General features: G+C 42.1%; 2 protein-coding genes across 3 annotated transcripts in view; one reads left to right on the top strand and one right to left on the bottom strand.

The window, feature by feature from the left end:
* The window catches only part of Spaca5 (sperm acrosome associated 5), a 4,191-nt gene extending 2,489 nt beyond the window's left edge, over positions 1-1,702 (bottom strand). Inside the window, exons 1-2 of the mRNA XM_012515249.2 lie at positions 1,526-1,702; positions 992-1,150 (exon numbers count right to left, since the gene is read on the bottom strand). Of these exons, the coding sequence (XP_012370703.2) occupies positions 992-1,150; positions 1,526-1,673 (307 nt within the window). The 5' untranslated portion in view covers positions 1,674-1,702. The remainder of the gene's footprint in view (positions 1-991; positions 1,151-1,525) is intronic.
* The window catches only part of LOC101564598 (zinc finger protein 182), a 69,663-nt gene that overhangs the window by 13,740 nt on the left and 39,847 nt on the right, over positions 1-16,076 (top strand). Inside the window, exons 1-3 of one of the 2 annotated variants that reach the window (XM_023717827.1) lie at positions 11,413-11,503; positions 11,737-11,929; positions 12,748-12,825. The exons of the other annotated variant lie outside the window; for it this stretch is intronic. Coding sequence (XP_023573595.1) covers positions 12,811-12,825 — 15 coding nt within the window. The 5' untranslated portion in view covers positions 11,413-11,503; positions 11,737-11,929; positions 12,748-12,810. Of the gene's footprint in view, positions 1-11,412; positions 11,504-11,736; positions 11,930-12,747; positions 12,826-16,076 lie in introns of those variants that run through there. 2 annotated transcript variants of the gene reach the window in all.

Here is a 16,076-nt window from a genome sequence, read left to right as displayed (position 1 = left end):
GTTCTTATACTAGGGAGACTATACGATATTTACACATGTGTGTCTGGTTTATTTCACTTATGAGTATATGTTCAAGTGGCATCCACTTCAATATAAAGGCATGCAGTTTTTCATTTTTAATAGCTGAATAATATTCCATTGTGTAAAAATACCACATCTTTCTCAACCATTCCTCAGATGATGGGCATCTTGGTTGTTTCCAAGATTTATTTCACTTATGAGTATATGTTCAAGTGGCATCCACTTCAATATAAAGGCTTGCAGTTTATCATTCTTAATAGCTGAATAAAATTCCATTGTTTCACGCTGTTTCAAACTGAACAATCTTAACTAATTTTAGCTAGACTTGAAAAAAACTCAGTACCCATTTACCATGCTTTAGACATCACTTTCTATGGTTTGCAGTAGTTGACAACCTTAGCTTTAAATCTGGCCAATCCTGGTGACCTATTCTGTTGACAGGACTTGGACAACCTTAACCTCCATCTGGACTATCCTCAAATAACGTCTCAATTTTGGCCTGTCTTGGACAACATCAGCACCATTTTGGCCAACCCCAAGCAACTTCCACTGCTATCTTGTTTTGTCCCTAACACCACCATACTCTTGTCTGGAAAGTTCTCTCGTTTCTTCACAGAGGTAGTTTGTTTCTGTTGCTACTTCCAGACATCTGCTACTTCCCTCAAGGTCTAGTCTCTGTCTTTCACATAGAATTAAGTTACCTGTTTTCTGAATGTCAGAAAACTTCATCCTCAATAATGGGTGAGATTTGGGAGCCCTGCATTTCCTGACTTAGAGTAGTCTGATTAAGGATTCAGGATAGTGTCTCCATCCTCCCAGGCAATGTTTCCCCTTTTCCCATCATTTTTCTTCTTTTAGAAGGAAAACACAATCCTCCTTTTGGAGGAGATTATAGTTTCGACAACCTTGTCTTATGTGTGTATTGTGTGGGGTCAACCAGGGCTTCCATGTGTTCTCCATGCTGACTTACCATGGCAGTCCATGTGGCAAAGGTTCTTGGTGGGTGTGATGCCATTGTCACACCACCAGGCGGAGTTCAGTTGGAAAATGCCATATTCACTGCTGCCATCAGGATTGTGGTCCATGAAGGAGGTGTCAAAGCCACTCTCATAGTGTGCCATGCACAACCCTGAGGAAAGAAGAGGAGAGATAGGAGGTAAGCATGAGGCATAGGAACAGAGAAGTTAGGGTAAGGCAGCTGAAAACAGGGATGATTGTCATTTTAGCAGTGAGGGTGGTGATCTTGGTTTGGTTGTGAGTGTTGCTGTTGGGGATTCTGGTGAGCTTTAGTGATAGTGGTAGTGATGGTGTTGATGGGAGAGGTTGAGGTGATGGTTGTGAGGGCAATGATAATTGATGACATTAGAGTTGAATTAAAGCACTTATCACAGTCACCAAGTTACTTAGAAAGTCAAGCCTGGTCCAGAGAGATGAAAAATGAGAAAGTCTGAGTGTGGTATGTGGGTTTGGGTAAGGGTGGGACTTGGGTCAACTGGAATCTCACAGTCTCCGATGCCATAGCCTTTGTAGCTGTTGAGGCCTGCCTTCTGTAGCTTCCTTGCTAGCTCGCAGCGTTCATAAATCTTGGCATCCACGTTGGCAGTCATCATTATGGCCAGGATCACTATCACTATGCCTGAGAACCGCATCATGATAGCTACAAGCCCTCCGAGCTAACTCCTTGCTCCTGACTCACCCTGTGGCGTTCAGAATTAGGAGCATTCTGGAACTCTGGGCTCTATGAGCAGTGGTCTGAGTAATAGATTCTAGAACATACAGGTCAAAGGTCAGGCTGCCCCACCATTTTCCCAACTGGCAGCTGTGTTAGAAACCAAAAGACATAGACAAGGACAAAGAAAGATACTGACATATACCAGAGATGGAAAGACAAAAGGGAGAAACACAAAGATGTCAGATAGAGCTGCTGGGGGAGGGACTGGAGGCACACAAAGGACAGGCATTACCCAAGTACTGTGCCTCACACTGGGCCTGTGACTGCTCTGCCACTTGGTTACCTCCATTTCCACTCACTGACCATCACCACTTCTGCTGGGTGGGCAGTGCTGCTCCTCAGAGTGACCTATTATCACCTCTGATTCCTCATGCTCTGTAGAATTAGATTGTCCTTGCCTTCTGCCCCTACTATGTCCACTGATGTCTTGTCTAAGTCTATTTATGCTGCTGTAAGAGTATCTGAGACAGGGATGTTTATAAAGAACAGACATTTAGTGTCCTCACAATTCTGGAGACTAGGAAGTCTCCATTTCAAGGTGATGATAATGTGGTCAAAATTAGAAGGATAAGAAAGTGAACCTATTCCTGCATGCCCTTTTGAAAGAAGTGTTGATTCATTCATGAGATTGGAGCCCTCATGGGCTGTACACTTCAGTATATGCCCCACCTCTGAGCACTGTTGCTTTGGGGATTAAGTTTCTAACAGCTGAAAGTTCAGAAGGGACATATTAAAACAGTAACACTCATCTTGGTACCTCCTTCACCTCGCCACACTTAACTGTGCTGTAACATGCTAATTGAACCTAACCCACATTATATATTACAAAAGACATACTATGTGTATGGTACTCACACTCAACTGCTTTTTCACCTTTATTCTCACCCTGCCTTTTATTCATCAGTTCACTTACACTGCCTCTCATCCAATTTTATTCATGCACACTAGACCTTCTCCATGATTCCCTAAACCTCTCCTTACCTTTAATCAAATTCTCTCCCATCATACTCCTTCACCTCCATTAACTCTGACACATTCTCTCTTTTCACCTCTACTTCCTAAACTGCATCAAACGGGCCATTCATTCTCATAAGCACATCCTTAAGCTCTGGTCACTGACTCCGGACCTCATTTTCCCCTCTATTTACTCCCTTGCTGCCTCTTACTCATTTCTATTCTCTCAGATGTTGTCTCACATCATCCCAATATCCTGAAACTGTGTCCCTCATTACTTCTAAACACTAGCTCAAGTGACCCAGTGTCTTAGTCACTTTTCTTGTCTGAGACACATTACCCAATCACAAGGCCTGATAGTAGAAGATGCCTGGGACAGACAGTGGGAGTCCTGGCTCTGCAGCAGGGAAATTGGCCTCTATAGCCTGTCAGAGTGTGCTCTGGGCCTGGACACTTTGTGAAGTGGGTCAATAACTGGCTCAGAAATATTTCTAGAGCTGGCAATCACTGTACTCCAACTCCTACCAACCTTAAAGAATTTTACCCTCAATTGGGTTAGTGAGATAGCTCAGTGGTCTAAAGAGCCTGCTTAGGCAAGCTTAGGCAAGCATGCAGGGACCATGGTTCGATCCTTGGCACCTCATGATGTGCCAGTCCCACCCCTAGGGTGGGCTGAGATGGCCACCAAAAAAAAAATCACCTTCTGCATAGGGAGGGTGTGTGTGCATATGGTACTAGGGTGCACACATATGTACACAAGATGGTGGAGATGATGTTTAAGAGGCTGAAAGAGGCCAGATTTTTTTATGAGCAGAATATATTTATTGAGAGAAAGAAAGCTCCTGTCCCAAGAGATGGACTGGGGAGGGGGAGTGGGTAGTCCCCCCCCCCCCGGAAGTTGTCTCTTGCAGGGACTTTTATAGAGGAAAACCATGTGGTGAGGTGGGTCTACGGTGGTGGACAAGACATGGGAACTTGCTTAGTTGGGCATGAGGTGGGACAAAACTATGGTCAACCAATGAGATTACAAGCACCATTGCTCAGGTAAAATTGATGAAATCCAGTAACAAATGGGAAAGTGAGTCATGTAGCAAGAGGGCACAAATACGGAACAGGGTCTCTTCCTGTTGGGGGTTGGGCTAGTGACTCATTGAGCTCTTTCAAGTTGATTGATACTATTTAGGATATCGATCCCTAATGCCCATCCCTAGGGAAGTATGTAGCTGTGCTTCCTCTTTTTGTCTTGGTCTTGAGGTGTGGCCCATATGGGAGTGTCTGTCTCTTCCAAGTTGCAAAGTCACCTTGTCTTCCATCTTGTCCTCTTGAGGGCCTGATCCTATCTAACTGCCTATAATATTTCTATCTAACTCCACTGCCTGCAACATTCCCCCCTCTGAAGAAGTAACCCGAACTGCCATGAGGGAACTATGGGCGATGACCGCTCTGGCTTCTTCAAGCTGAAACGGGTTGTAGTTGTTGATCGGCAGTCAGATATATTCTTCAGAGGTTCTATCTAAAGGCCCTTAATAGACACCAGGCATTTTCATTACAGCTTTGAATCTGAAGACAAAGGCAAAGAAACTATTACATTGGCCAAATAAAAACACTAGTCAGAACATTTTATTGGTCCATTAGCATTGATCTCTTAAATGTGGGGTTTAGTCCTTTTATTTTCCATGGCCATTGGGTACTGTCTCAAACAAACTGGACTTTCCTATTATTACTGGGGAACATGAATTACCGGGCATAGGGAAAACAGTATTTTCCCATTTGCAAGTGGGTCACTGGCTGGGTAACTACTGACAAATCTGTATAAGCAATCTATTGAAAGTTTAACAGGATTTGTTCTTATACTGGCAGTTAACATGGGTTCCCTCAGACTGAGAGGGAAGACACGTGACCACCTCAATCTGAGACTTCCTCTGGCTCCATCATAAACACTTTCTTTTTCCTTCTCTAGCAGCTGTGGACATTTCTGCTTGAAATGTCTCTTCTCTATCTGGCTTTCCTGTAGGCTGCTAGTATCCCAATTCTTATTTTCCATCTATAATTCCATTCTGTATTCTTTCTAGAAACACCTCAACTGAGACCAATTCATTCCTGCAAACCCTTCTTACTTCTACAGCTTGTGTCAGATATCTGGGTCCCACTGAGCAACATATAACCTTTTGGTTTTAGATTTTACCTGCATGATTATCTGGGTTTTGGTATCTTCTAGAAATAACAAATTATCTGAGAGATTAGAACATATATAATCAAAGCATGAACATTCGAGCTAACAGGTACATTTATAAACCTTTTTGAGACCTAGCAATCATAACTCACTAGCTCTTAGGCTCCTTTATTCATGGAGTCTGACAGTTTGCTATAAGTCTCTCTAGCTTTACTTAAGAGAGGTCACATATGTATTAACTATCAGCACGAAATACTGGAGCTATATTAAAAATCAACCAGGCTTACATACTCATCATGAAATACAAAGCACTTAGTCATATTAAACTAATGTTCCATTCAGTGTTTTGGATATGGCTCCCATGGTAAGCAAGGGGCACTGCCAAGGGATTTTTCCTTTCAATGTTATGGTTCTGAGTTTTAGATCACAAATACAATGCCTGGCTCTGTCTATAGGCCCAAAGCTATTGGACACTGCGTAAGCCAGTTTCTTTAGAACATTTTTACGCTGACAGGTTGTTATCTGTCCTTGGGAACCTGTTTTAACTAGTGAAATTCTTTAAGTCTTACACATGAATAACAATATATTACATTTGTAAAACATCAGTCTCAGCACCATCGTTTAGTAAACAACCTGAATATATTGCATTACCTCAGTTTACAGCTAAAGCAATATATCTTCTAAAGTCAGTTTCTATTGAGGTACAATGACTGGAAGAAAAGTCAGGGCTGGAGAAGGACAAAGAGACCTGTGCCAGTGCCCAGCAACAGGCTGGGTTTCTTTTCCCTCTATAGTCATGATTACTCAGGGCTCCTCCATGGAGATGGCAGATAGAGATAACAGTCTGGCCAGAGGGAAGAGGCAGGCCCAGGGCCCTTCAGTCCTACTGGACCATCTGGGAAGCTGAGTCTGAGCTCTGGGGCCTCCGCCTCAGAGTGCAGTCTCACTTCTAGTGGCTGCCTTGGCAGTCAGGGCATGGCTTGTGGGCCTCTTAAGGCAGTCTCTTTTATGCTGGCCTGGCTTCTGACAGCAGTAGCAGATGAATGTCATCATTGTTGAGCTCTTCTTGGAGCCAAGAGAATCAAACATAGGGTCTGTTTGGAGGCTACAATACTGGCAGCCATTTTTTTTATCTATTTGCTCTCTCTCCTTGGTTTTCTCCCAGTTCCAATTATAGGACACTTAAACAGTTTTTACCAAAGTATCAAATGAGCTGTCTGGAGCAAAAGCTATCTTTTGCAGCTCTTCAACTCATCTATAAGAGTAATCTGTCTCTCTATTGAATTAACATCTCACAAAGTATGCTTTACCAGTCCCTCTATTAAACATTTTAAGAAATCAGAGGGGTGTTCATCTTTTTCCTGATAAATAGCTAACATTTAATAACTAAAGGCTTGATTCTAGTTCTTAGACCTTGAAAAATACACACTTGAAAGAAAATGTCTTTTCCACTCTTCTGCCTGGCTATTAGCAGCAGGGCTCTGGCTGGTTGGGCTCCAGTGGGAATGGGTAATTCCACTGGTTGTCCATCTTTTGAGTCCTTATAACAGTATAATATTCCTCTCCAAATGTAATAGCAGCTTGTAAGGCTGCCTGCTTTTCATAGAAGTCAAAGCTTGGTTTAAGATTAACATTATATCTCTCCAATCTAGTTCATAAGTCTGAATAAATCCTCTAAAAGACATCAATGTACTTATCAGGGTCATCTGAGGCACATGAACTCTGGAAGTTCTAAATTTTCTATTTACTTCTTTAAAAGGTATTGTCCTTGAGGAGCTTGCATAAACCCAGCTAAGAATGGGTGTAGCTTTGTAGAGGCCTGGATTATAGCTGTTTTAGAAGACCACACTCTCTAGACTAGAAAGACAAATAGGGGAAACCTTACTTTCAGCAATGGTGGGTGAGGCTGAACTGCCTGGTTCTCCTGTTGCTCACATCTATATTTTAAAACTTAAATAACAATGCCCTTTTTAATGCAAACAAAATCTGAACATAAGACAGACATTTTTACCATTTTCCTTTTTATGTCATCTTTCGAGTTATAAACTAGCATCACAGTTGATACTCTTCATTTCATTTAAACAGCTCTTTTTAACATGTAAGGATCAAATGTCTTTCTGGTGCCTAATGAAGCACACTCTAAAGGAGTAAGAGTCTTTAACTGAGATAACCTGGAATTTAATAGAAATTACTTTTCTGGGCATCCCCACCTTTTTTCTAATTGATTCCTCCACCCAGGCATCCCTGAGTAGCCCTCTCTAGAGCAGGTGGATGCTCCTTTGGAGAGAAGGGAGACAAGATCCCACCAGCCTATCCACCCTTGAACTGGGGCATGGTTCCTATCTCCTGAAATATCTCACAAACACTTCACTTACTCTTATTGACTATTTGTAAGTTACAACTGATCTGGTGACCTGAATGTCTACAGAAGGAAGCATTAACTATGGCATAAAATGTCAGTTAGAAGTAAGAACTTCTCAGGCTACAAAGATCACTTCTAGAGATAGATAGAACCATTGACTGGAGAGATTTGGCCCCGTGCACTGAACCAGTCTCTAGACACTTGATTTCCATCTGATCACCTAGGTAAACATTTCTAGCAACTAAACAAGATTTAACCTTGAAGCTCATAGGTGAAACTTATATTTATCATCTAGCAATCACATTTTACATGTTCGTAAAGACAATACAGCTGGCAAAAATCTTACTCTTAGTTAATACGTAAGGCACAGATGTAAACTTCCCTTGATAACCACTATTGTAAACTCTCTCAGCCTTATTTCTGATTTAGTGACCCATTAACTTGTTCTACTGAAAAGCTCAGGTAGAAGTCCTACTTTACTAGCAGAGAGAGAAAAAATAGGTAAGTGGAGATCTTTCAGTGGTCAGGGGCCAGTTTCCACCAAGGAACCTTTGGGTATGGCCATAACCCCTCAGGTATTTTCAGTTTCTATTGGCCCACCCAACCAGAGATGTCTCCAGAAAGGAATCCAGCAGTTTCTCTGGTCAACATTCCATCAGCCAAAGGCTTCAATGGGGATTCACCAAAGAACAGCTGGGGAAACCTGTCCTCTGCTTCAAAGAGTGGCAGCTGCTCTAGGAGCATTTACTAGCTGGCAGAGTAACCACTGTTTGTCCAAGTTCTATAAGGGATAGTTAAAAGCCTGAACAAGATTACCTAGCACTAAAAGTTTTAAAGTCCATAACATCTCTTATGCACCTAAATGACAACTAGACCTAGGAAAAAAGTTTGAATCCTCCCTCACACTAAATGTGTTTTGGTCCCATAGGTGTGCTGCTTTTGGAGATAGCTCCTTCTGGTGTCTCCCAGAAGTCGGTTCTCTCCACTGTGTCTCCCGAAGGAGACCTGTCCAGAACACTAAGCCAGGACATGGCTTTTATATGTGTCCTCCTGGACGGGCATAGTCCTCTTTGTCTCATCTGACCCAGAGACAGGGTATGTGTCCTTTTTGTAAAATGACTTTCCTGTCTTTGGCATTAACAAACGCTCATTTTCTAAGGGCTTTACTTAGTTGGAACAGTCAGAGTTCTCCTAATTGTATGTGCCTCTAAAAGGGAAAGTACAAAGAGGTAGGAAAATTAGGAATAAAGTCAAAGCAAGGAAACTGAAACAGATCTGGCCTAACATTCCCTCTAGCATGTAGAGGGGGATCAGAACCAGTCTGTCCCAGTGAAACCTGTCTTCCAAGTCTTTAAGAATGGTTACTGACCTAATGTCATTTAACTGGCAAAAGGAGTCCCGTGTTTCATATATAGGCATGTATATTTTCTAAGTCCAAGCTGGCTAAAAGGTCCCATTTTACAGAAGTTTAAATAAAATCCACTAGGAGGCTTCTAACATTACTCTAATGCTATGGTCTAAAATCGAGCAAGGAATACCAGTACATTTAGTCAACCAGTTCAAACACAATGTATTTGAATACACAACAGTCATAAAATGTCCCATTAATGAAATATCATGAAATTGTAACATTTCCACAAGATTTACTGACATTTTGACCAACATTTTACCAACAATATAAGAGACAAAACAGAAGCAATTGTAAGCAATTTTAACAGTACTATGTGAAGCAAAGCTGTACAAGGCAAAGCATGAACAATTATGGGCAATGGGCAAAGACATATTAACATTTGAAACATAAATTTGTTACCTAAGCAAGTTCCAAATCAAAATTTATGAAAGAAAAGCAAACTCATACCTCCGTCCAATGATCTCAGTGGGAAACTCCAAAATGATATAGGGAGAAAAAATGGTCTCGGGTGGGTGACCTCCAAACAATATAGGGAACCTCCAAATGACATAGGAAAAAACGATCTCTGGACCTGACCTGTATGAGTTTGTGTTCTCTAAAACCGAAGAACAAATTTTAAGAACAAACGGAGGTTATGAGCAGAATATATTTGAGAGAAAGAAAGCTCCTGTCCCGAGAGAGGGACAGGAGGGGGGGGGGCGAGTGGGTAGTTCCCCCCCCAGAGGCCAGATTTTAATGGGCCTTAAATGTCCAGCTGTTCTCATTTTCCACTCCTAATACACTGAATAGACAAGTTTTATACCCAGGAGGTGCTGATTCTCTAGGGAACAATTGTTGTGAGTTCCTCCTTTGCTTTCTCTTCCCTTGCTTGCTCCATTCCTCTAGTTTTAATAGTTCTAGTATAAGGTTCCTAAGATGCCTTCTGGAAATTTTGTGGGATATTGAATAAACAAAATAAAAGTTTTATTGGGTAGAAGTTATGGATCCAAACTTGAGAACTTGTGTGAATTTGAGCCAATTACTTAATCTCAGACTCAGTTTCCCCTATTTGAGAAGTGGGGACCATCAGCTTGTTGTGGTGACTATCTCAGGCAGGTCATGTTATGTACTTCACACAGTGCCTGACACACAGGAGATACTGAGGTATGTCACTTCTGTGCTTATTGTTAGGAGCCTCCCCACTGGTTTCCCTGTTCCTACCCTTATCCCTTACATTCTGTTCTCGACATAGAAGCCTGCAAGTCACTTTTTAATCTTTTCCTCTTATTGAAGTATTTACACACATATCTGATGTTGTTTAAATAAAAATGTTTATCTTCCAGATGTTCTAAACTTTTTACAATTTGCAACTTATTTGTCACTACAACCTTAATGAGGTAGGCACTGTAATTACTTTACAGTTTCTTCGCATCTGCTTTCTTCCTTACTACAGTGCCAATATCTAAAACAATACCTGATAGGAGATACTCAAGCAAACCCTTGTGGTGATCATATGCTAATGGGGCAAGGCAGGCAATAAACAAATAAGTCAAATATATATGTATTTTTAACAGGAATATATAATACTGGATTGCTTCAAAATAGTCTTTTAAAAGCCACATCCCTCTTACAATTTTCCACTATGTCCAGAGTAAAGTATGAGCCCCGTTACCGGCTGAGCACCTAGCTACCAACCATGCCTCCTACACGCTGACAGTGTCTCTACTCATCCAGAGAAGGCTGCCTGTCAGCCACTGCTTAGTACACTACTTCACCCCTGGTGTGTATACATGTCTCCCACTTATCTGTTTATTTTTCAGCACGTTGTGTGATTTACATACCTTTGTACCTTCTTTTTTCTTTTTTTTTAATTTTTTTTTATTTATTTGAGAGAGAGAGAGAGAGAGAGAGAGAGAGAGAGAGAGAGAGAGGTGTGTGTGTGTGTGTGTGTGTGTGGCCAGCTCAGCCCACCAGGAGGCGGGGCTGGCTGGCATGTGGTGCTGGGGGATTGAACCGCGGTCCCTGATGCTTTGCTAAGCTTGTTCTAAGTAGGTGCTTTAGACCACTGAGCCATCTCTCCAGCCCTCTACCTTCTTTTTTCAACCGCTAGACCCGGAGTTCACTCCCAGCTCTCATCACTGGATGGAGCAGCCAGTGATTTGTCCCTCCTCTCCTGGATTTTGTGCATGGATAGCAAGCATCCTGTCTTCCTGTTCAATTACACTTGCAACCCCACCGCTACTTTCTGAGTTCAAGACAAGAAGTTTCCGCCTGTTGAATCTTTCCCTTAATATTTGGTGCCCCCCACGTCGTGTGTGTGTGTGTGTGTGTGTGTGTGTGTGTGTGTGTGTGTGTGTGTCCGGCTCAGCCCACCTAGGGGCGGCGCTGGCTCGGCATGTGGTGCTCCAGGGATCGAACCGCGGTCTCTGAGCGGTTGCCTAAGAAGATCGATGAGCTATCTCACTGGCGGCGCCCGGGCCCCCTCCCCGCCTTCGTCTTGCCATAAAGAAAACTGGCATTTAAGTCTTAGGAATGCCGGCCTCCGCAGAACAAAGTAAACACCTGTTCTACACCGCCAGCTTGGAGCTGAAGAGATGCGGTAGGTTGGTTCATCGCGCTTTGGAACATGACGTCACCGGAGCGGCTACTTTTCCTCTGCGCCCGCGCTGTGGCCGCATCGCCTACCGAGCGCCATGTTAACTATTGGCGGATGCGGTCTCACAAGCGTCACTGAGCATGCGCAGAACTGACCGCTGCGGCTTTATACACTGCGGTGTGGAGAGAGTCAGTACCGAAGCGGAAGTGTTTCTAAGAGCCAGTTCATATAGCGGTTTCCTCAGCAGCGAGCAGAAAATCTGCTGTCGAGAAAGAGTGAGGTTGGGGGGGCGAATGCCGGGGTCACTGGTTGAATGATGGGGAGTTGTGGGAGTGGAATGTAGGGAGGTTTATGAGAGTCACTGATGTGAGTGGGGGTTTAGGGTATGAGTGATGGGGGACCAAGAGGTCAGTGAATGGGGGTCTGTGGGCACAGTGGTGGACAAAGTTATGAGGCTAGTTAGGATTCAGTGGGGCTTATTCAGTTTTCACTTTCATACATTTTCCAGCATTGTGACTTGTACTAAGGCTTCATGCGCATCTCTCAGGCCCCTCTTTAGACGCGTCCGCTTCTCCGTCTACCCTTCTCCCTTTGCCAAGCCCCGAAGTGGAGGCCTGGTGTAAATGCTCCAACTGAAGTGAATTTGTACCTGAAGGCCTCTTTCCGGCTCCTGGGCTCCTGGGCTAGCCGATTCCAGTGAGGTGAGAAGGAAGAAGCACTTGAGAGGACTTACCTGGCCGTGGGTCACTCCGTATTTGGGGCTGGGAAGGGTGGACAGGACCCGGTGATTTGTGGTCTTAAGGAGGTGGGGGTAAAACGTTATTTGGATAACATCTCTGAATTTGTTGGTGTTTATTAAATAAGTAGCAAATTGGAATTATAGATTAACTGGGAAATAGAAGAAAAGAACTGATTTTCCCCCCCATACATTTAAGTATCTGTTATTAGACATATAGGAGTATACCTTTTTAAATATTTAACTTATAATTTTACAATGGGTTCCTGCAGTTTTATAACATGTCTTCATTTAGAAGTTTACTACAAGATTTTTCTATAACATTATCTAAACTTTTAATTGAAATATATGTACCACAAAGTACACAGATAAAAAGTGTACAATTCCATATAAGTTTTTTTTTTGAGGAGAGGTTTAGTGTGGCACATGCCATATGACGTTTTTAAGAACTGAATAACATTTTATCCCTGACATTTAGTTTTGCCCTTATTATGGGTCATAGTTTGATATTGTTAAAATCAATACTGAGGTAAAGGTACTTACAAAGCAATGATATATTAGGATAACTTATTTTGTTAAGGGAAATACATAGAAATACAATTTCTGGGTTAACAATTTAATATATATGCAAAAACTCTTAGCATTCTATAACCCTGTAACATAAAGTATGTAGGTTATTAAAACCACATGGTCATCTAAACTCAAATTTTAGGTAGATTATTCTGGGCACTGAAAGTGTCATGGGATCTCCTCCTAAGCTCTACTCTTCTCTGCTTGTTTCAGATCAGCTTTCACGCATCTCTGCCTTTCACGCATCTCTGCCTTTTCCTTTGGCCTAAGCAGGCAATGGCCAAAGTCCAGGTAAGTATGTTATTTGTCTGTTCCTTTGTTTTACCATAGATGTAATGAGCTATGTAGGAAATTATTTTTAAGTAAGGACTACAACCAGAGACAGCACATCAAGGCTGAGTTAATTACATGTGTGCAGGACCTAAGGGTACACAGATATAGAAGCTTCTTGATTTATGGTCAGGTTACATCTTGATAAACTCATTACAAGCTGAAAATGCAAGCAATATACTTAACCTGCTCAACATCACAGTTTGACAACACAGAACACTGCTGAGTATTGGTTGTTTCCCCTCATGATTACATGGCTCACTGAGAGCTGGAGCTCATTGCTGCTGCCCAGCGTCACAAGAGAGTAAATCTGAAGTCAAATCATTGTTAGTCAGGGAACATCTTTATTAATGCTGAGCTGCTAGTTGTTGTTTGAGCTTTCTGGCAGCCGACAGGGAATGTAACTGTGCCTTGGCTTGCCTTACTCACCAGGAGAGAGCATGTCCAGGCCTCAAAAGCCAAGGTTTCCTGGGATTACACTTTAGGGAATTTCTTTTCTGAATCATCATGTGACTTGTCTTTAACCCCAGCTCAGTGATAAATGTAATCCCTAGTCCCAGAAGATATTTCCCACAACATTTATCAGTGAGCTGGAGACACAGAAAAGTATAATTTGAGGTTGAAATTAAGGAATCTTCCTGTCTTTCAAATAATTTTCCTGAAGTAATTTCTCGTTGGATCTTTTTTCCTCAGTACTGGGAATGGAACCAGAGCATCATGTGTGTGAGGCAAGTGCTCTAACACTGAGCCATACCCCCAAACTTTTTTTTTTTTAATTGTTTTTTGTGGTACTGGGGACTGAACTCAGGACCTTGAGCTTGCCAGGCAAGTGCTTATTCTACTGAGCTATCTCCCCAGCCCATAAGGTTTTTTTTTTGGTTCCTCGAATGCCTTCAGGGCACTTTTGGCCAGCGGGAGAGTTGTGAGGTTCGAACTCCAGCAACCTGAGGCTGACAGCTTTGTGGAAGTAGCCACTTAAAGGACTGAGCTAGGGCCAGGCCCCCCCATACCCCCAAACTTTTAAATTTCTTTTTTTGTGGCTGGCTCAGCCCAGTCTGTGGGCAGGGCTGGTGAAGCATGTGGTGCCAGGGATTGAACTGCAGTCCTTGTGCTTGCCTAAGCTTGGCTAAGCAGGTGCTTTAGACCACTGAGCTATCTTGCCGGCCCCCAACCTTTTAAATTTTTTTCTTTTTCTTTTGAGAGAAGGTTTGGTAAGTTGCCCAGGCTAGCCTCAAATTTGTAATGTTTTTGCCTGAGCCTCTCAAGTAGCTAGGATTATGGGTATGTGCCACTGTGCCTGCCTCAGTTGGACTTTCAGTTATCTTATAGCTAAGAAATAAAGTCCTTCAGATAGCCACAGCAATTTCTTTTTTTATAATTTTAGTATTTCAAATTAATGTGCAGTTCTTTGATTTTGCTATTGTACAAGCTGATAAGTGTTAACACATGTAGAGCTGATATAAGTATTATATAGGTTAGAGATTTCTTCACTCCCAAAATACTGCCTCATGTTACCTCTTTTTATTTTTTTGTGATACCAGGGATTGAACTCAGGACCCTGTGCTTGCCAGGCAAGAACTTATTCTACTGAGCTATCTCCCCGACCCTCATGTTACCTCTTTGTAGTCATGTGTTCCCCTACCTATAACCTCAGCCAAAGCAGATCTGTTCTTTGATATTATAATATTGTCTTTTCAAGAGTGTTTTATACCTGGAATTGTACACTGCGTAACCTTTTTTTAATGATATGGGGTCTCCCTGTGTTGCCCAGGCTGGTCTTGAACTTGTGGACTTGGTCAGTCCTCCTACCAAAGCCTCCTGAGTACAAGGTTTACAGGCACATGTGCTGCTGAACACGGGTTTGTGTAACCCATTTTTTAAAATTACACTTCTTTTTTGAGATGATTGGTTTCCACACAATTTGAAAAATGATACACAAGTCCTTGTACCATTCTCCAGCTTCCCCCAATGATAGCATGTTTCAAAACTATATTATATCACCATTAGGACATTGACAGTAACCTTATTAGGCACAGAATAGTTTATCATGTCAAGTCTCCCTTGCAGGCACATTCACTGTTCTTCACCCTTTGTGTACTCATTCCTAGCCTCATGGCAACCAGTAAGCTGTTCTGTATTTTGGGCATTTTCTTACCTTAAGAATATTAACAGTAGGTCAAAGTGTAGCTAAAGAAGTGGTAAGAAATGGGCTACATTTTCTTACCTTAAGAATATTATTTCAGTGGAATTGTACAGTATGTGATCTTGAGATTGGATTTTTTTTTCCATTCAGTACAATTTCCTAGAAATTCATCCAAGTTGTGTATCTCAGTAGTTCTCTATCTTTTGTTGCTGAGTCTGTAGTATAGATGTTTGATTCACCTGTTGAAACACATTTGAGTTGTTTCCAGTTCGGGGTATTTATGAGTAGAGCTGTTTAAGCACTTGTGCGCAACTTTTTTTGTATGAACATATTTTCACCTCGCTAGAGTAAATAAAGAATTGCTGGGTCGTATGATGTGTGTTTAACTTTTTAAGAATCTGCCACTTTTTTTCAGAGTAGTAGAACCATTTTATGTTTCCATCAGCAGTGTATAAAGTTTCTATTGTTTCATATTTTTGTGTGCTTTTTAATACTTTAGTGTTTTTTTCCTGTATTTTAGGGAAGGGTCTACAGGGTGTTCAGGGTCTGACTACTAGATTGGACTTGTAATGATTCTCCTGTTTACAGCCTACCAAGAGCTGGGATTACAGGCGCACACCACTATGCCCAGTCTCAATTGCCATCTCAGTGTGCCAGGGGTGGGGCCTGCTCAGCGGGCCCAGGGATTGAACCCCCAGCCCCAGGAGCTTTTTTAATCCACTGAGCTATTTTGCTGGCCCTGCTTTAGTCATTTCAGTAGTTAAGTCACAGTATCTCATAATGATTTTAATTTATATTTCCATAATGGCTAAATACGTTGAGTATCTTTATATATGCTTATTTATTTTTTGTATATCCTTTCAGATGAAGTATGTTTTCAAAAGTTCCTAACCCATTTTACTCCTTTGTTTTGGGACTAGGTCTTGCTGTGTTGTCCAGGCTGGTCTCAAACTCCAGTGATTGAGTGATCCTTCTGCCTCCAGGCTCTAATTTCAATCTCAATCTCTCTCTCTCTCTCTCTCTCTCTCTCTCTCTCTCTCTCTCTCTCTCTCTCTCTCTCTCTCTCTCT

Source organism: Octodon degus, unplaced genomic scaffold, assembly GCF_000260255.1.
Source record: "Octodon degus isolate 3935 unplaced genomic scaffold, OctDeg1.0 scaffold00055, whole genome shotgun sequence".
Taxonomy (NCBI): Eukaryota; Metazoa; Chordata; class Mammalia; order Rodentia; family Octodontidae; genus Octodon; species Octodon degus.
This window is presented reverse-complemented; position numbering and strand designations above follow the sequence as displayed.